This window comes from Rhamphochromis longiceps, linkage group LG6 (genome assembly GCF_057381845.1).
Source record: "Rhamphochromis longiceps isolate RC_006_pf linkage group LG6, R_longiceps_female_GT1.1, whole genome shotgun sequence".
NCBI classification, from domain to species: Eukaryota; Metazoa; Chordata; class Actinopteri; order Cichliformes; family Cichlidae; genus Rhamphochromis; species Rhamphochromis longiceps.
Genome location: NC_140562.1, coordinates 34676514 through 34694056, shown reverse-complemented (window position 1 = coordinate 34694056; position 17543 = coordinate 34676514). Strand labels below are relative to the sequence as shown.

Below are 17543 nucleotides of genomic sequence, written 5' to 3'. Positions count from 1 at the left end.
AAGGCATGGTGCATTAGCCAAAGAGATCTACAATGCAGCCATCTTCTGTGTCTGCATTTTTAATGACAAAAAGAACATCATATATACCTAAGCTTCAGTCTCAAACATGTTCTTGTTTATTCCTTACTTATAAACACTCCAAGGACCCTTTTAAAATTAATGTTAAGCCGACATCTTAGAGAATATGCTAATTTATTCATTATCATATTTACATTAATATTACATTTTATTTTAACACACTCTTAGTTGCTTGCTCCAGTTATATCTGCCTTCTCAGTAGCGTGTTGAGGCTTAAAGTGATGGGCTTATCTGAATCTGTCCTCTCTTGCCTACCGTTTATAGCAGGGCAGCTTTATCTCGCTGACCCACTCCCTGCATGCATATACATGCGCACACATACGCGTACACATACATGCATGCCTGCCTGCAGAAGGAAGCATGCTGCTGTTCTGTGTGGCCTTGCTGTCACTGTCCAGACATGCAGATATGGGTTTCAGGAGGCAGGGAAAAAGGATTGTGATGATAAAACCCACGTAAGTTGACTTAGGCCAAATGAAAGGCCATTTTTCAGTATAGTGAAATAGAGCAGCTGAAGAGATTTCCCAAATGTAAAAAAAGAAGTTTGGTTTCACACAAGTTCCTTGGAATCCTGAATTTTAACATTGTTCCCTAAATGCGCTTTTAAAGGGAACCAAATGAAGGTTCACATTTTGGTAAAACATTCAGAGTTTGGAAAGGTTACAAAGCAGGATGTTGGTTACCAAGCAACACAGACTCAGTGAAACCACTGTGACAGCAGATGACGCAAATTATGCACTCCAATGTATTAATCTTCTGTTAGCACAACTGTTGATCTGACTTTACAGATCAGACAGTTACAGAAATAAGCGGAGTTGGAGACAATGAAAATAATTACATGTGTGCAAAGAAGTCAGCGTTCAACACAAGACTGTGGCTATTCATTTTCCCAATAAAGAACTAAATGTGTGGCTGTTAGCTCATTTTTTATGACATTTATGGAGATCACCATTAAACAAAAAGAGATTATGCTGTTTTAAATGCACCATTCATATGATTTTAGTTTGTGTGGCTGGCCTGGTGAAGAGCACAGCCATACATGATTTCAGTGCTTATATAATGTATATAAAAGATGAAGGCATCCACGTGAGCATGTAGGCTCCTTCAGGTTTTAAGCAAATAGCCTGCAGTGTCTGAAATGTGCCTGGGTTTTGTTGTAATAGTAGCTACTCAGCCTGGTCATAGACCTTGTCATGTCAAATCAAATATACTGCCACAGTTGACTTACCATACTGTCTAGCATATCCAACTAAATAAACAGTAATCTATTCATTAAAAAATGAATTCCTCTGAGTCTGGGCCAATTTTTACAGATGGAACCGCAGCATTCCCTCTGTTCTGTTCTTACCTCTTGCTTCGTCCATATTTCCTGCATGCTTATTACCAAGATGGCAAGAAAAAAAGCATACTGCAGTATTGATAACCCACGCTATAGAAAAGTGCTTGACCAGGTTGCATCCAGCAGCACTCCCCTACCCCCATTTTGCCCCCTGGGAGGAGGTAGAGTGCAGTTTGTGTGAAAGGGAACTTGGCCATTTAAAAAATCTGGGGGAGGCCTTGTCTCCTTTCAGTATGTTTCCACACACAGACACTCTTAGGGACGAGCTGATTCACTTTAGATTATTAACAGAGCACTGAATCCTGGCTGCTTTTGTGTATTTGTGTGCGCACGTTCCTACTTTACCAGTCGCACACACATGCACAGTGTGAATGGAAGTGTCTGCAGTGTCACATCCTCCCTTGCATTATTGAGGAAGAGGCACTGTGCCACAGTGCATTCCTGGATGTCACGTTGACATTTGTTTGTGTAAAGGCTTCAGTGCACTGAGCTTAGAATTGGTCTAGTTTGAGATTAATTAATAAATCTGTTAATCAAATTTGACACTCCAATTCACCATTCACGTCTCAGCCCGTGGTTTTCTAGCTCATACATACTTAGTATTCTAATACTACCCATGTAAAGTAAATTGTTTTTTTTCTGATAAAGACGCCCTGTACCTTTTATTTTGCTTGCTCATTAAGGCAAAATTGTACATTTGTTCTCTTTTCTTTTTTTTTTAACAGCTTCTGCTTTTTGTTTTTTGTTTGCAGGTCGACACATAACGAGCTGGAAAAGAATAGGTGAGTTGGCAGTGCATCTTTAAAACATATTTCGGATTTAATCAGACCACAGACCACAGACTGCAGGCTCATACATGCCCTACCCACATATATCAAGTCTGTTATGACCTACTTCTTCATTTCCCCTACAAGGTTATGGCCTTTTAAGTAAACGCTTATTTTTCAACAGGTCTTTAAAGATAAAAGTACTTGGGTGGCCCAGTTGGGTTCATGAATTCCTCCTTTTCGTTTCACCTTACCCATTTCCACCTCTAATATGCATAATCCTTCCACCTTTTTGTGTAACAGTGAATCATATGCAGTTTCCTTCTCCACGTTTTTGCATATAACTCTGTGGGTATGTGTGACATAAACTTCTGTCTGAGCTCTTAGTTGATATTCAGTAATGGTTGACCAGTCTAGCAGTCAGAAAAGGGTTAAAATCGAATGAATGAAGTTGCCGTATAACGATATTGGGCATGTTTGAGCCACATTCTTTTGTGGTAAGTTACATCTTACTGAGGTTGTAACATAAGCATTTGTTAGTACTGGCAGGCTTTTTTTTCCTTGCACGTTTATGTCTACACCCTCGTCCCGATTGTGGATACGTACTGCTCCGTTCAAGTGATTATATGCCATTTTACTCTGGCACAGCATAGATCCATTCATTTTCCAGATCAAAGTATAGCAGAACTGCACTGGTTAGCAGGGTTATGATTTTACTTTCCAACTTGTTTGTTACTAACAGAGAGGCGTGATTTTGAAGCTGCATCTCTGGCTAGGCTTAGATCTTTGGACTATCATGTTAATTATTTTAAGCCTATTTTGTTCAGTCAAATAAAATACGGGTGCTTTTCTGTTTGCAGTCCAATGGTTGTGTCCAGTTTGTGTACACGCCTGCAATTTTAGTGTGTAGCAGACATACGTTTGTCCTAGGGTATGATTTAAAAACTTAAAGTGAAATGACATTAAATCAATGTAGTATGTAGAAGCAGCATAAATTTCAGCACTGTATCTGCATCTAAAGTTTCTTATGTTTCTGTACTGAATTATGTCTGCATTCAAGTTGGTATCTGCAGTGTAGGAAGTGGTGCATTTAACCAGACTTTGGTTTGGGATGGTTTTATTGCTAAGAGCAACAGCACCTTGGAAGCCCTTATCAGACTGAGTTCACTACTAGGGTACTTGCTGGTGTTTATGCTCTTTATTCCATGCACAGTCAAGCACTAGAGCCTTTTCTTTGACACCATAAATAAGAATGGCCCGACTTGCAGGATTTATGGTAAATATATGAAAAAACGCATGCCTTCCATTTCATTATCTCTGAGCGTGTGGGTACAATGAAAGGATGCGAGAGGCTGGAACCATTCAGTGTAATTACATATCACCTCAGCCTGTTTTTTCTCGCCATTCTCCCTGGCAGCCTTTTCTGAAAGGATGGGAACATTGGAAGGAGAGCCGTCCAGTGATCTAAATATAGACAAGAGTTGATGTCTCATCTTGGTGCTCATATACAAAGCCACACAAGGCCGGCTGGTCGACTGAATGGCCTCAGCAGATTGCAGCACCCATGCGGAGTTGCATTTTTTTTTTTCTTTCAGCGTTCCACCCCAGCAAATACATTTCAAAGGGGAAAAAAAATGTGCCAACTCAGTTGTTTGTTCCTAAAACACAGTGTGAAGGATGGATTTGTTCATTCTTTGGGCTGATCTTGTAGTAAGGCTTGTTTTTATGGCCATGGTCATTCAGAGTAGATTTGTATAAAGCCTATATGTGGGAATCACTGCTAACTATAACAGGAGATGCAGAATAGGTGTACTTTCCTACCCTTTTTGCTCTAATGCTTTTTTTTAAAAGTTTGAATTAGATTTGGTGATCTATATCTGTGTGAGTTTTGTTTGTCCATTTGCTCTGATGTTTTATACTCCATGCTATCTTCTGTTTGCATCATATATTACTCCTCCAAAAAATGATTACTTCATAAAGTAAGCATCCTAATTGTGTCACAATAATGCTTAGTTTGTATGAACAGGAATCTTCTGACTGTGCTGTTTTTGCTTCCTTTAATTAAATGGCACAGTCTGTAGAATCCCCTGAAAAACAGCCTACTTTCTGCAAAGCACTAAATCACTAGAGATGGTTTGAAGAAGTTCAGAAATAAGCTAACTTGTTTAAATGTTAAAAACGACTGACCATTCATTTGTGCGTTAGTTTAGTGTCAGTGTGTTTTCATTCGCAATACGTGCATAATGTCCAGTGAAACTTTCTATCCCGTCCCTCCTCTTTTTCCTGGCTGCACTTTGCAGTCTTAGAGAGACATGCAGCAGCAGAGCAGGCCAGGAATAAGCTGTCCTGTACCAAGTCTGGATACTGACACCACTCTTCTCTTCACTCTTGTCTTTGTTTTCAGCTTGACACAGTTAGCTTGGTGTTGCAGCTTAGTAGCAGGCGAATAAGAGACTACCGTAATTGTCGGGCTATAAGCCGCTACTTTTTGCACAAGCTTTGAACCCTGCGGCTTTTAGTCAGGTGCGGCTTTTCTATAGATTGTCCATGATTTTTGTGATATCGTAAGACGATTTGTTTTGTTTGTTCCGCTGTTGTACGGCACTAGGTTGCCTGGCGGAAGGATCGGGGTTCAAGAGTGGTATGTTGGTCACATGTCCATCCGCCAGGCAACATAGTGCCGTACAAGTAGCACGAAAAACAAACTTCAAAGTAGCGCTATGCGTTCAGCGGGAGTCGTGGATGACGAGCGGCGATAAACTTGCGAAAAGCAAGTTGTGCTCAACTCTACCGGTGGATTCTGACAGCGTGGAAAAGTGTGCAAACATCCACGATCACCAACGGATTTCGAAGGGCTGGACTGCTGCATGATGAAGAGGAGGACACCGCCACGGCCCTTCAGAGGGTGTTCAACTCTGACACTGACAATGACAATGAGGATTATCTTTGGTTTTGAAAGTGACAACGAAGGAAAGAAGCTGAGAGTGGATGACGAAGCCATCCTGAGCCTGTTCGTTTCCGACACTGGAGAAGAGGACTTTGGTGGTTTTAGTGCGCAGGAAGATGGTGGTGAATGACTGACTTTTCTTCTTGTTAAAGCCGTGTCACTGCACCTGAGCCTAAAAGGTAGTCTGAATCTATTTTTCTGGTGTGCTGTAGGTTATTGTTATGTACTACATTTGTTACTCATTTATGAAGCACAGCACATGTGCAAATATGTACCCATAACTTGATTTTCAAAATATTAATAAAAGGGGTGTGTCTCCAAACAGCCATCTCTTTCCTGACAATTCGCTTTGTGCATATTCTCTTACATATGATAAGTCAATATTGAAACACCTGCGGCTTTTGATCAGGTGCGGCTAATGTATGTACAAAACAGGATTTTCCCCTGATTTTAGCTTGTGCGGCTAATATTCAGGTGTGCTTTGTAGTCCGGGAAATACGGTAATTCACATTTCCATTTGCAAAGAAAGAGTAAAAATTGAAATGGTAATCAATCCTTTTAGAGCACACTCAAAGTCAGAATCATTTATAATCCCTCTTTTTGCCAGAAGCTAATCCAATTCCCTTTAAGCACATGCCCCAATGTAAGTCATATGTTTCGAGCATAGTTGTTCATCCAAGTGTGTCAGGCTTATACCATGATCGTGCAACAGAAGCAGCTTTCGTTCCATGTCAGCAGAATTCCAAGTCCTGTAAATTGGAAGCAGCTCCTTTATGGTCCAGCCTGGGTGAAGCTTTTTCCAACACTTATCAAACTTGTGTATCTACTGCAGGCAAGATGATTTGCATTGCATGGCTACCGCAGCTCTTGATAACCTCTGAGGCTTGTAGACTCAGTGTGACAGCAGAGACGTTAGGACACGGATAAAAGGCACCGAAAGGGGGGGAAAAAATCCCCACACACATTCCAGATGCTTACCGTGGGACCAGATAACGTAGTCATCTGCCGCTTTGATCATGTACCTTCTAACAGCCTTATTTCACCTCCACATGTCACTGCTAAATTACACTCCCTTAGTAGGATTTAACAGTAAAAGGCTTGTATGACTGCATGTTGTGGTTCGACTGCTTTGATCTCACGGCCTTATGGTTATTAGTCATTTTCTTTAAAACGTGTTGATTATAAATTCAGAGTGCTCAGGTTAGTTGGTGATTTATTGTTGCGTGTTGTGTAAAGCATGTGCATAACATTAAACAATTAAGAGGTTTTTTTATGGCTCGGAGTTGAATCTGTAGGGGCTCGAGCAGTTGTGGATTTATTATAGCTAGTAAAAGCTTGTTTTATTGATTAATAATAAAGCCATCAATCAAAAGGCAACAAAACAAGAACCATTGCTTATCATCTGAGTTCCTCCTGAACTGCCACTCATCCATTTTTAATATAGTTCGTTGAGGCCAGGTCTGTAATGCAGTCAGAAAATTTTCCCAGGTAGTAAAACCAATGTTAGCTTTTCTTTTTGATTTGACACGGAGGAGCTGCCTAAGGCCGTTTTTATGCTCGCCATGTGGCTCGTGTCGCGGGTCTCTGGTGACAAGTTTCACATCACATCCTGTATTGCAAGACACAATCTTTGTGGAACAGTCTTTCACTAATCATGTCGGTTTTTACGGCCATTATAATGGTAATCCTGCACAGAAGCTCGGACACATACAAATACAAATGTTGGAGTAATTTGAAAAACTTGAGTTTTTGGAAAGAACGTTGCAAAAAACACTTGACAACTCTTGGCTTCCGGTTTTGACATCTTCTCCTCCTTATCAGTGTGTATGACGTGATATTGTCTGAGTGGAGAAACCTATCGTTTTGGAGAATACTGCAACGGCTTCTTACAACTTAATTGCAGTTATAAATGGCTCCATCTGTGCAATGATGGCACAGCGGTGAGCAAAGCGACCACTGCACAGGGTATTTTAGCACCTCAAAGAATGAGCTAAACACCTCTGAGAGTGATTCTGTGGATATGTTTATCAGAAACACCCTTAGCCATTAGAGGTTGGCCTGCCTGGCATGTAAGGAGTGTTTGTGAAGTCCTGATTTTTTTTTATTTTTTATTTTTGTCTAAACATGTAATGCCTCATTTGCAGTCACCTTTTGTTTGTGTATGTGTGAAGTGTATGAACTTGACATGAACTTGGTCGGATTTACCTTTAGCTGTTATATAAACAACACCTATTATGACAATTTTCAGGCCAATATATAGTCTCCAGCTGAGTGGGATCACATATTTCAGAGTTCAAAGAAGGTTTTTATTAATGCAGTTACCTAGTTTAGTCCCTGCTTTTAAAGCCCACTTTCTTTTCAGAATATGCAGACCGTTACTGGCCAACAAAAAAAACTGCTTGATCAATGACAGTCATGTGAAAAAACACCTTTGCTATCTCTGCTGTAAATTTTATCAGGAGGACACCACTGACATTGAAGGTCTTAAAGCAAACTGCAAACATACCAAATCATATTCATCTGCTCATGTCTGGGCATAAATCCAGTCCAAAATGTAAAAAGTGGATAACACGCAATAACACGCATGCATGCGTGACACAAAATTAACTGTGATTCAGCTAGTCACAACCCATACAGCAATATTTTTCTTTATGTGTTCAGACTTTTGAAAGCTTTTCTTAATTTTCCAGTAAGTCTAAGCTAAATATCACTAAAGAAGGGTGGCACATTTTTTAAATGGCACATTACTTTGTTGCCACTGACTGCCCTCATTCATTTCTGCTCTTTCTAACCAGTGGGCTTAAAACACTGCACTGCTGTTCCAGCCTTTGGGTTGAATGAGCAGTCGAACATGAATAAGCCTGGGTTACTCTGACTGTGTTGATGTTTCTTGAAGAAAGCAATACTGCTTCTCGAGTCCAGGGAGTGCTGCCCATTCTCAGGCCCTGCTGCAGGGTCTAAAACTGGGACCATTTGTTCTGACCAACGTGACGACTTGTAAGCTTTTCTTGGCTCAGAAAAGCAGCTTAAGAGACTTGATCTTTGGTCTGGTGAGCCCAGCTAGAGCATGCACATGTGCTGAGGCATGTCACCTACCCTCTCTCTGAAACCACTCAGACCCAGTTCTGAATAGTCGAGCTAAGCTTTGATTTAGCCAACGATGGTATCTCAGTACAAGGAAGTTATTGAGATGCTGATGGGATGAGTAGAGAGATTGGTCAAACACACCTAATTAAGGGAGCCTTAAGAAGCACGCAAGCCTTATATAAACTCTCAGTGTGTGTACAATGAGCATTTCTGCCCTGTCAGTAGGACATAAGCCTGTACTCAGTTGGCAAACAGTCAATTTGTAGCTCTGGCTAGAAGTCTACCTGCTCTACCGACTAGTGTGGAGGGTTCCCAGCTGCAATGAAGACGTTATTTTCTCTTTTTAAAATTATAGTTCACTCATAACATGGTGAAAGAATCTTCACACTTAAATTGTGTGTTCTGGAATGTGTGTATTGTTTTCAGCCAACTATAAGACAGGCTGAGACGTTTGCATTTCACTTGTGCCACATTGGTAGCATAAGTGAACTATTCTGAGTCAAGTGGAGGGAAACTGGATTAGCCTTTTCTGATTTGCATATCAATCGCACCTGCTGCTGGGTTTCTGAGGGTTCTGACAGTAACGCCTTTTTGTAGTTTGGCATTCTTAGCAGGCCAGTCACATACATCTTTTCGGGGAGCACTTACCTTTTAACATCAAAAATGTGAAAAATCCACATAAGCCTCCAGATTGTGGTTTTTTTTTGTTTTTTTTTTTTTTTTGTTTGTTTGTTTTTTTAAAATAGACAAATAGAACCTTTTTACTGAGAAGGAAACAACAATGGAATAAAGTACTGTTAAAATCTGAAAAAAAAAGTTTGCAAACATTTGTTATCACTGGCATGCTGCCAATGTAAGCTCAATAACTGTTGTAACTGCTTCTTTAAAAGACTTCCTGGTCAAATGAATGATCAGTTTGAATCATCTTATTACATGGGGTGCTATAATTATCTCACACCTTTATTACTATCTGTAATTTCAGTATCAAATACTGCTTGATTGAAAACAGGTCTGTAAGGTGTCATGGACATAGCATGTTCTGGCAATCCTCACTGGTTTGCCGTCAGATAAGACCGTAGATCTTTGTTTCGTCCCGACACAAATGTTCTGTAGACAGGTGTAAAGAAGACCCATACAGAGGATTATATGTAGGCACTTGAAGGCTTCCTCATCACTCACATCTTGTCTCGGCTCTTCTGACCCTTAACCCCTTGTCTGGGCTTCTTCTTGTTGTGCTTTTATCCTGCAAGAGTACATCTACACAGCACTCTGTGGAAGGATGGTGTGACCAAAAGGAATAAAGCTGAATGGCTATAGAAGCTTAGTCAGCAGGTTTAAGCCATCAAACAATCCCCTCTCTGACTCAAAACCTGGTTAAATTTTCACTGATTAAAATAGAAACATTTTCTTTTTATTAGTTTGTAGGTGTTCGGTCTTGTTAGGGTACAGGCTGTACACACAGTCTGTACCATAATACTCTGCAAAATGTTCCTCCTACACATTGGGTTTTTTGACCTGTGCCATTAACAAAACTGTGTGGGGCTGCTTGATTAGGCCACTTTGGAGAAAATGGGTGACGCTGGGGTTACATAATGTTCCAGGAAGAAATGTTCCTGCGTCCCTTCCTTTTTCCTGAAGAAGCTTGTTAAATGATCTGCCTGGTGACTTAGGATAGAAAGAGGTAAAAGGGGATGCTAGCTGAAAGTGCAAGACACACTCAGTTAGGCTAAATCTGACTATTGCTTCTATTTTTAGCCTCACAGCTGGGGAAAAAGGGGGAAAACACCACTGTCTTCTGACCAATCACAGAGGTTAATTTTTCACCAATGAGAGCAGTGTGATGGAGATGCATAGGAAAAAAAAGTCTCCACCCTTTACTGCCTCGTGTACTTTCTCATCATCAAACCTGCACTGAAAGTCATATGAAATGCACATGTTTAAAACTAATGCATAACTTCAGTAGAATTGCATGCCACCAGCTGGATTCAGTGACTTTAAGTAAATTTAGAGAGAGAATCGTGTACATTTTGCGCATTAAAGGTTGATGTAGAGCATTCGGCTGACATGCCTTCCCCCACTCTCAATTGGATGTATTAAAGCACATGAACAACTAAGGGGGTTGTTGTTTGACAGGACCCAACCTGCCCCCAGAGCCAACATCTGGTTGGATGTCCCTGGCTTTACACTAGGCCCATTTTTGGAGAAAAGCCATACTGGAGTTTTAATCCAAAGCTTTTGCCCTCACCCCTCCACTGACAGAAGGCTGAAGGGAAACTGAGGGTTGCCGATGGGTCAGTGACTGTGTGTGCCATTGTGTCCTCAAGCTGAAGAGCAGACAAATGGAAAAAGAGGTTGCTCCCTAAAAGAAGAAATGAATGTGTTTTGAGTAGTGTAGGTATACAGTCACATGATCTAATCTGTGGGATTTAGGCCATTTGCCAAAGACACATGTATTGGTAGTATTTTAGATCAGGTGGTATCACTCTTTTAAAGTGCCCTGCCCTCCATCTCTCGTCACCTCCGACCCGTCAATTACACCCCCCATTCCTCCTTTGCCCTCCAACTCTGGCTCTGTTTCTGTGGCCTTCTTTTTTGTTCAGGCCATCTATTTGTCAGTTTCCTTCTTTCTGTTTCTCTCTCTCTCTCGTCCAACCTTTGTCAGTGGACCAGATTAAAAGGCAGTGTGCACGTGTGAACTAATCCGTGCGTTAGTGATGGGTTTCAGCCCCAGAGTCTCTTGGCCCAGCCACACAAAGAGCGCATCGCCCTCTCTCTATTCCAGCACGCTCTGCACGTGTGTGTATTTGTGCGTGAGCACGTGTTTATGTCTGTGGTTGCTGCTCGAAAAGGGTAAATTGACGCATTTTTGCTTTCATCCCAGTTCTCTCAAAGTGATTTGTTTTGTATCATCTGTTTTCATTCGTTTCAGCCTGTCCTCCATCTCTCCTTTGCCATGTGTCATGAATGTGTTTCAGCAAGTTTAGCATGACACCAGCTGTGGCCTGGTCAACTGTGTTCTATTTTATTTACCAGTTGTGTCCTTTAGATTTGTGGCAGGGATTCTGCAGGTCTACAGTGATTTCTTTCTTTATTTTATTTTTTTAAAACTTCCATTTGCATTTTATTGCCCTCGGTTTCCAGTCTCGTTTTAGCTCCGAATTCATATCCATATATACATTTTTATTGTGAGCTTACTGCCATTGGAAAAATTGTCTCTCTTTTCCACACACTGAATCTCTTTTTTTGGGATTGAGGTCAAAACTGCCTGAATGCTCAGTAGTTTCATTCCCACCCACCCACATGTGGCAATGCATTTTCACACCCTTTGCATTTTTTATTTTTTATTTTTTTGTTTTGTTGTGTTCCCTGTCATCTAACCAGACTGTCCTCATTTGGCATAGTTTGTGTAGCGTACCAATACTTTTTAATTATTATTTAACTCCTTAGCCAAGAAGGATCCTGCTGTATGTGGAAATGTGACGCAATCCCTTTCTGTTTATCAAATGCAGTAAAAATCTGTGAAAAATCACGTTTGCTCGTAAGGCACTGACCATGTAAGAAACTTTTCTAGTTAGATATATATCAGTACACTCAAAATTCTGTTCCTTGTGGCAGCTGTGCTTTTTATATATTCCCTGTCTTGTGAAAAAGAAACGCCTCCAGATTTTCCTGCCATTAAAACTGGAAGTGACTTTATGAGCCCTCACCTACTGTCACTGTCCAACTGGGCAAACAAACTTTTCTAATACTAACGGGCTAAGATCAGTTAGAGTATTTTTCTAACTAATTTTGGCTGACATAATGCATCAGAGATTATTGGCATGCTGTGATTTATTTATTTTTTTGTCTAAATTTACATAACAATAATGATCACCCAGAGAGAAAGTTGGAAGCAACATAGACGGTGTGCACCCTCCTGGATAACAGACCACAAGAGCAGCATAGCTCCTTTCCCAACAGCTTATTCGCTGGTTAACAGAAAAATAACTTACAAATCCAAATATTAATTCGGTTAACTAATATGCAGGTTCAGCTCTTGATGCCACATGTGCATGCAATATGTATGTTCATGATGAATTTTGGGCTAAGGATGTGTTTTTTTTTTTTTTGTTTTTTTTTTAAAGAACTTCTGCCATCACTAAGCGCAGTTGAATTCCACGTAGACCGCCGCTCGTTTGTGCCCATGGCCAGTTTCTGGGCAGATTACACAGGCAGAACCCTCCCCTTCCCCCCTCACTCTTTATATCCCTCACCCTTGCTATCTCACTCTGACTCTCTACATTCATCCCATCTGTCCATGTTTCATAGAGGAGATGAGGAAGGCATCAGGCTTTCAGAAAGAAAGAAAGGAGAAAAAAAGCCTACAGTTGCTTCAGAGCAAGGATTGATCTAATCTTGTGCGTGCCATGTTCGTGTAGAAATGTGGCGAACAAGCGCACGCATCAGCGATGGGTAAAATATAACTTTCACGGATCTTAATTTGTCAGTTGTGCAGCTTTTTAGCTTTGTTATAATCTCACAATCATATAGCTTTCAAAAATTTGTGGCACCCGTGCATTGTCAGTAGCTGTTAATGACTTCGTAGCACGTTATGGACGAGCCATGGGCAAATGTTTGAACCATCTGCAAAATCATGAATCAACACAAGTTTTTTATTTTAGTTGTTTTACATTTAAGTAAAACCTTAAATGTAAGCTCATCTCCATCTGCACTTCTCATTTCCTTAACTTGCCATTTATAGCTCAGATAATAAACCTGTAATTGGCTAAAGCACATACAACAGGCTCCAGTTTTGCAGCCAGGCTGGTGCCTCTTTGATTACTGTTCCAGTAGTTAAACTAGTAAATACTGGTATTTCGTAAGGTGCCCTGCTCTGTAGGGTCAGACATCTGACCTTGGCTTCAGCTTGACAGCAGTCATGTGAGAGGGACAGATGATCCCACCTGAACAAACAAAAAAAGAGAGAAAGCCATAGATGGCATAATAGACAGAGAGTACTAGAAGAGGTAACTTTAGCAGAAAACACAACCGTGGCCTTTGTAGTAAAACCCAACAAAGAAAGGTGGTGAACAAACACGGAGAACAGCAGAGAACTGTTGTTCCCTTACTGTTTTGTGTGTATCTGTTTGTATAACATTAGAAATGCTCGTGCTGTTGAGCTACGCAGGACACAGTTATTAATGTACATGTTAATGTGATATATTGTTTATATCTATTCATTTTTAAGGTAAACTCCAAATGGAACCAATATATCAGTAACATATACAGGTGACCGTAGTGTCAATAATTGACCTAACTGACTGTTCCAGTGGTGGTGATGACATTTACCACTGTTTGGACACCTTGTTCCTCTGCTGTGTAACATCAGTTAAGCACTGGGAAAATGTTCAAAACTAGTAAAATGAAGGGCTAAAAGACAGTTAATTGTTGATAATGAAAAGTTATTTGTTTCTTTTACACAAAGAAAGGAATAAATTACAAAAAACCTAAATGAAAATGATCTGTACCTGCATCAGGCTTTGGCTAAAGTGTTACAATCTTTGCATTAGTTGTTTAAAACTGTTCAGTTCTTATAGTTACACCAAAAGTATCATGGGACAAATGTAGGTACTTCCATTTGATTAGCGCCCTGTTCATTTATATTACATGTCACCATCTGTGGTGTGGACCACGGTGCCACATGTGGTTTCACTCTGTATCCTCTGTGAGAAGGAGCCTTGCGTGTGATTTGCCGTAGTGGCTGGGCTTGGGTAGCTTAAGCAGTAAGCATCTCACATTTGCTATTTTTAACCACGAAGTAATGGATTTGGAATGTTCTGGAAAATAATGTCCAAAGCACAGGAAGGAAAAAAAAAAACATCTGTGGCCACATTTTATTTTTTTTTTGTTTGTTTCGATTTAATTGCACTCCCCCTCAAAATAGATCATTTACTGTTGAAGTTGATGTAGCTCCTCAATGAACATGGCTTAGTCTACTTTAAATGAGGCTTTGCATTATAAAATACTGTAATCACTTCAGTAATCGTTGACATCATGTGAATCACGATTTTCTTTAAATGAGTCTTGACACCGCAGATGGAGGAAGGAACAAAAGAACTGCCTCTAAGTCATATTCTTCCCCCTCCCTAATAGGGTGTTTAATGATGTCTTAATTTCCTTTCTTATGTCACGTTAAAAGATTTGCCACTGAGACAGTCAGTGGCGACGTGTAATTAGTGTAATAACTGAGCGAAGGGTCACATCCTCTCCCTCCACATGCACTAGAAGTAGGTCAGATTTTGTGTGTGTGTCTGTCTCTGTATGTGTGTGTTAAGTGGGTTTCAGAGAGTGGGGAATTTGCAAAAGAGAAGTGCATTGACTGGTATCTGGGCTGGAAATCTGAGACTTCCTTTAAAAGCATGTACAATAATTATGTCAGACAACGTAGATGGCCCGAGAAGTGATCCATTATTTACGTATTCACAAGTTTAGAATCTAGGGCAGCTACATTTTCCCCTCCATAAGTCACACTTTGAGTAACTGTGTTGGTTCCAGAGGACTTTAAATGAGAAATAATCAGAACCAAAAGTGTGCCTTTGAGATGTCATATTATAACTCTTTGCATTCAGGTGTTCAGTCCTTGAAGATCCTAGTTAAAGATGTGAACATTTAAGGTTTCATTAAGGATTCCTGTGTTTATTGAGGAATCCATGTGGTTAATACAAAGCCTGTTATTTAATTCACATGCCAGTCTCTGCTGGAACTGAGGATGTGTTTAAATGAGAATTTTTACTTGCAGATCATAGTCATAATATCTTCACACTTCTCTCATACATTGTTGAAACATTTCCAAGACACTGCAGTTCTGATTTCCTCACATTTCACTTGTCGTGTTAATCGTGTGGGAATAACAGCAACATGTCAGAATACGTAGGAAAGCATGGATGCGCTGCAGTGTTTGTGCCCTTCATTGCTGTTCCAAAGGCAAGCCTTTTCTGCACGTGTGTTCCTGCATGGATGATACAAGAAAAAGGGAGGCGAGTGCTGAGCTGCTGTACATAGGATGTGCGTAGGTTCTGTCAGAGTAATGGTGGGCAGCTCCTCCATACCAACGGGGAGCGCTTCAAAGTGGTTCTTTAAAAAGAACTCTGCTTCAGTCACATTGGAGGTAGTTTGACGCATTTTGACAACATGCGAAACAGCTAGAGGCATATAAGGAGAGCAGTGCAGAATTTTAAAGTATAAATTCTCATCTTATCAATCATGAATTTAATTGTTCATTTGCAACGATGAGAAGCATTTAAATTACACTCGGAAGTGTTGTTAGCCCTTATACATAAAAGGTAAGTCTGTATTAAACTGAACTAAAGCAAGTACCAAAAAAAGAAATGTGATTATTAGAATAAAAAGGCAATGTTGTGCACATGACTCACAGAGAAGCTAGATTTTGAGGGGTGCATATGAAAGAAAAGTGCAGTGCAGTGACCCAGGGCTGCCTGGCGGCTCGGTCACATGCCAAAGCCAAAAGGCAGAGCTCGTGCTTGCCTGCTTACCCATCTGGGGTCCTTCAGGAACACAAGACACAGTTCATACACCCAGACTTCCAAGCATGACAAACTTGCATGCATACATTCCATGGAAGTGCATCACTGTCTCCTGAGGAAAAGGAAAGGCTGGCTTTCTAAGTGTTCAACCTGTAAGCTTTGTCTTTTAGGATTCATCATGGGAGTGCATTCATATAAATGTGCATATGCATTAGAGGATATATATTTCTTGTTGTTGTTGATGATTTTTATAAGAGAGTGTGGGGGAAAACTCACTACCTAACTGTCAGTTATTTCCCTCTACTGAACAGAACTAGGCTGTTTTGCTTACTGTCACTGAGTGATCTGTCCTCTGCGTGACAGTTGGTAGCACAGGTCCTGGTAGCCACGGGTAGCCATCTAATCCGCCACAGATGGAGAACTCTTCATTCAACCTACATCGCCATGCCATTCATTAAACTCTGGAAGTGCAAAGTAGGGAATTATTTTCTTCGCTGGTTTTAGTCTACTTAGACATTTTGTCACTTAACAGATATCTGGAAAGATTCCCAGTCACACAGTAGATCTTGTTAGTCGTTGTTCATCTGTTGTTTGATGAATGAGATGATTATTTTTTGTTCAATTGGATTTATTAATATCATAGCTTGATTAGTCCATGTAACAAAAACAAGCACTCACTCAGTCTTCTGTACAGATATGGAAGCCTTGACTTTATGTTCATCTCACCTTAACATTATAAAATCTTCTTTAAAAATATTACTCACACATACAAAAAAATGAACTCAACAAGTGGTCGTTCCTCTCAGGAGAGCTATTTAAACCCCATAATCTTTGACCAGTGATTGCATATTAATGATCAAGAAACTGACCTCACAGCCAATTATAAGGTTGGGGAAACCTGCAGTCAGCTGAGACTGAAGAAGTCACTTGGATGAGTGACCAAACGTTTCTCTCACAGAAAACGCTACGTCCAGATGAACAGAATCAACTTCTTGTTATTTAACTCCACTGAAATTGACTCCACATCAGTCACCACTGAATCACCCTGTGATCCTGTGATGTCATATCCTTTAACCAAATATGTTTAAGCAGTCCTTAGCATTAGCAGCAGAGGACATGAAGTTATGGGGCTACACAGTAAATCCATAGCTGTTTATGTAACTGGCACCGGCCTTTTCTAAGAACTCTGGGAACAGAAGGCTCTATTGCTGGTTACATAGCTACAACAGGGTGGAGGTGATACTGCCTGCAGCAAGCAGGTATTTATGGTCACAAGCCTGCACTCATATTGTAAGCTGTAAAGGGCTTAAGCTCTTTGGCTGCTGGTCTACATGATAAACAAGCCTTTTTTAGGGATTAGAGACCTGCTCTGTTAGGCATCAACAGTAGCCAGGAACTTATGACCTTTAGCCTCTAAGTAAGACAGTTATACTTTATCTAGATTGACACAGTGATGTAGAGGTCTTTCTGTGTGGCTCAAGCCACATTATTGTACCCTTCTTCAAGACCAGCCTCTTCAACAGGGCTGGTCATTGCAATCAGGATTGGAAATAAGTTGATCACACTGACATTCAAAGGTCATTTAGCTCTGAATTGAACACCTTGTGCAGGGACTGCACCATATGCACATCTGCTGCCTGGTGTTCGAGTTAATGTTGGTGACTAACATGGTGAACGTGTCTGACATTATCTTTGCTTGCCTGTAGCTTTAGGGACATACTGCACGATCATTTTTGACACACTGCCCTGTCGAGGATAACACCTCCAGTTTGGCTTCCTATTACCAGCCTGTCCAATGTGAT

The 17543-nt window shown here is 40.6% G+C and overlaps 1 protein-coding gene across 2 annotated transcripts in view; it reads left to right on the top strand.

The window, feature by feature from the left end:
• The window catches only part of mxi1 (max interactor 1, dimerization protein), a 32315-nt gene that overhangs the window by 4383 nt on the left and 10389 nt on the right, over positions 1 to 17543 (top strand). For both annotated transcript variants that reach the window (XM_085410365.1, XM_085410366.1), the window contains exon 3: positions 2170 to 2199. In XM_085410365.1, coding sequence (XP_085266491.1) covers positions 2170 to 2199 — 30 coding nt within the window. The remainder of the gene's footprint in view (positions 1 to 2169; positions 2200 to 17543) is intronic.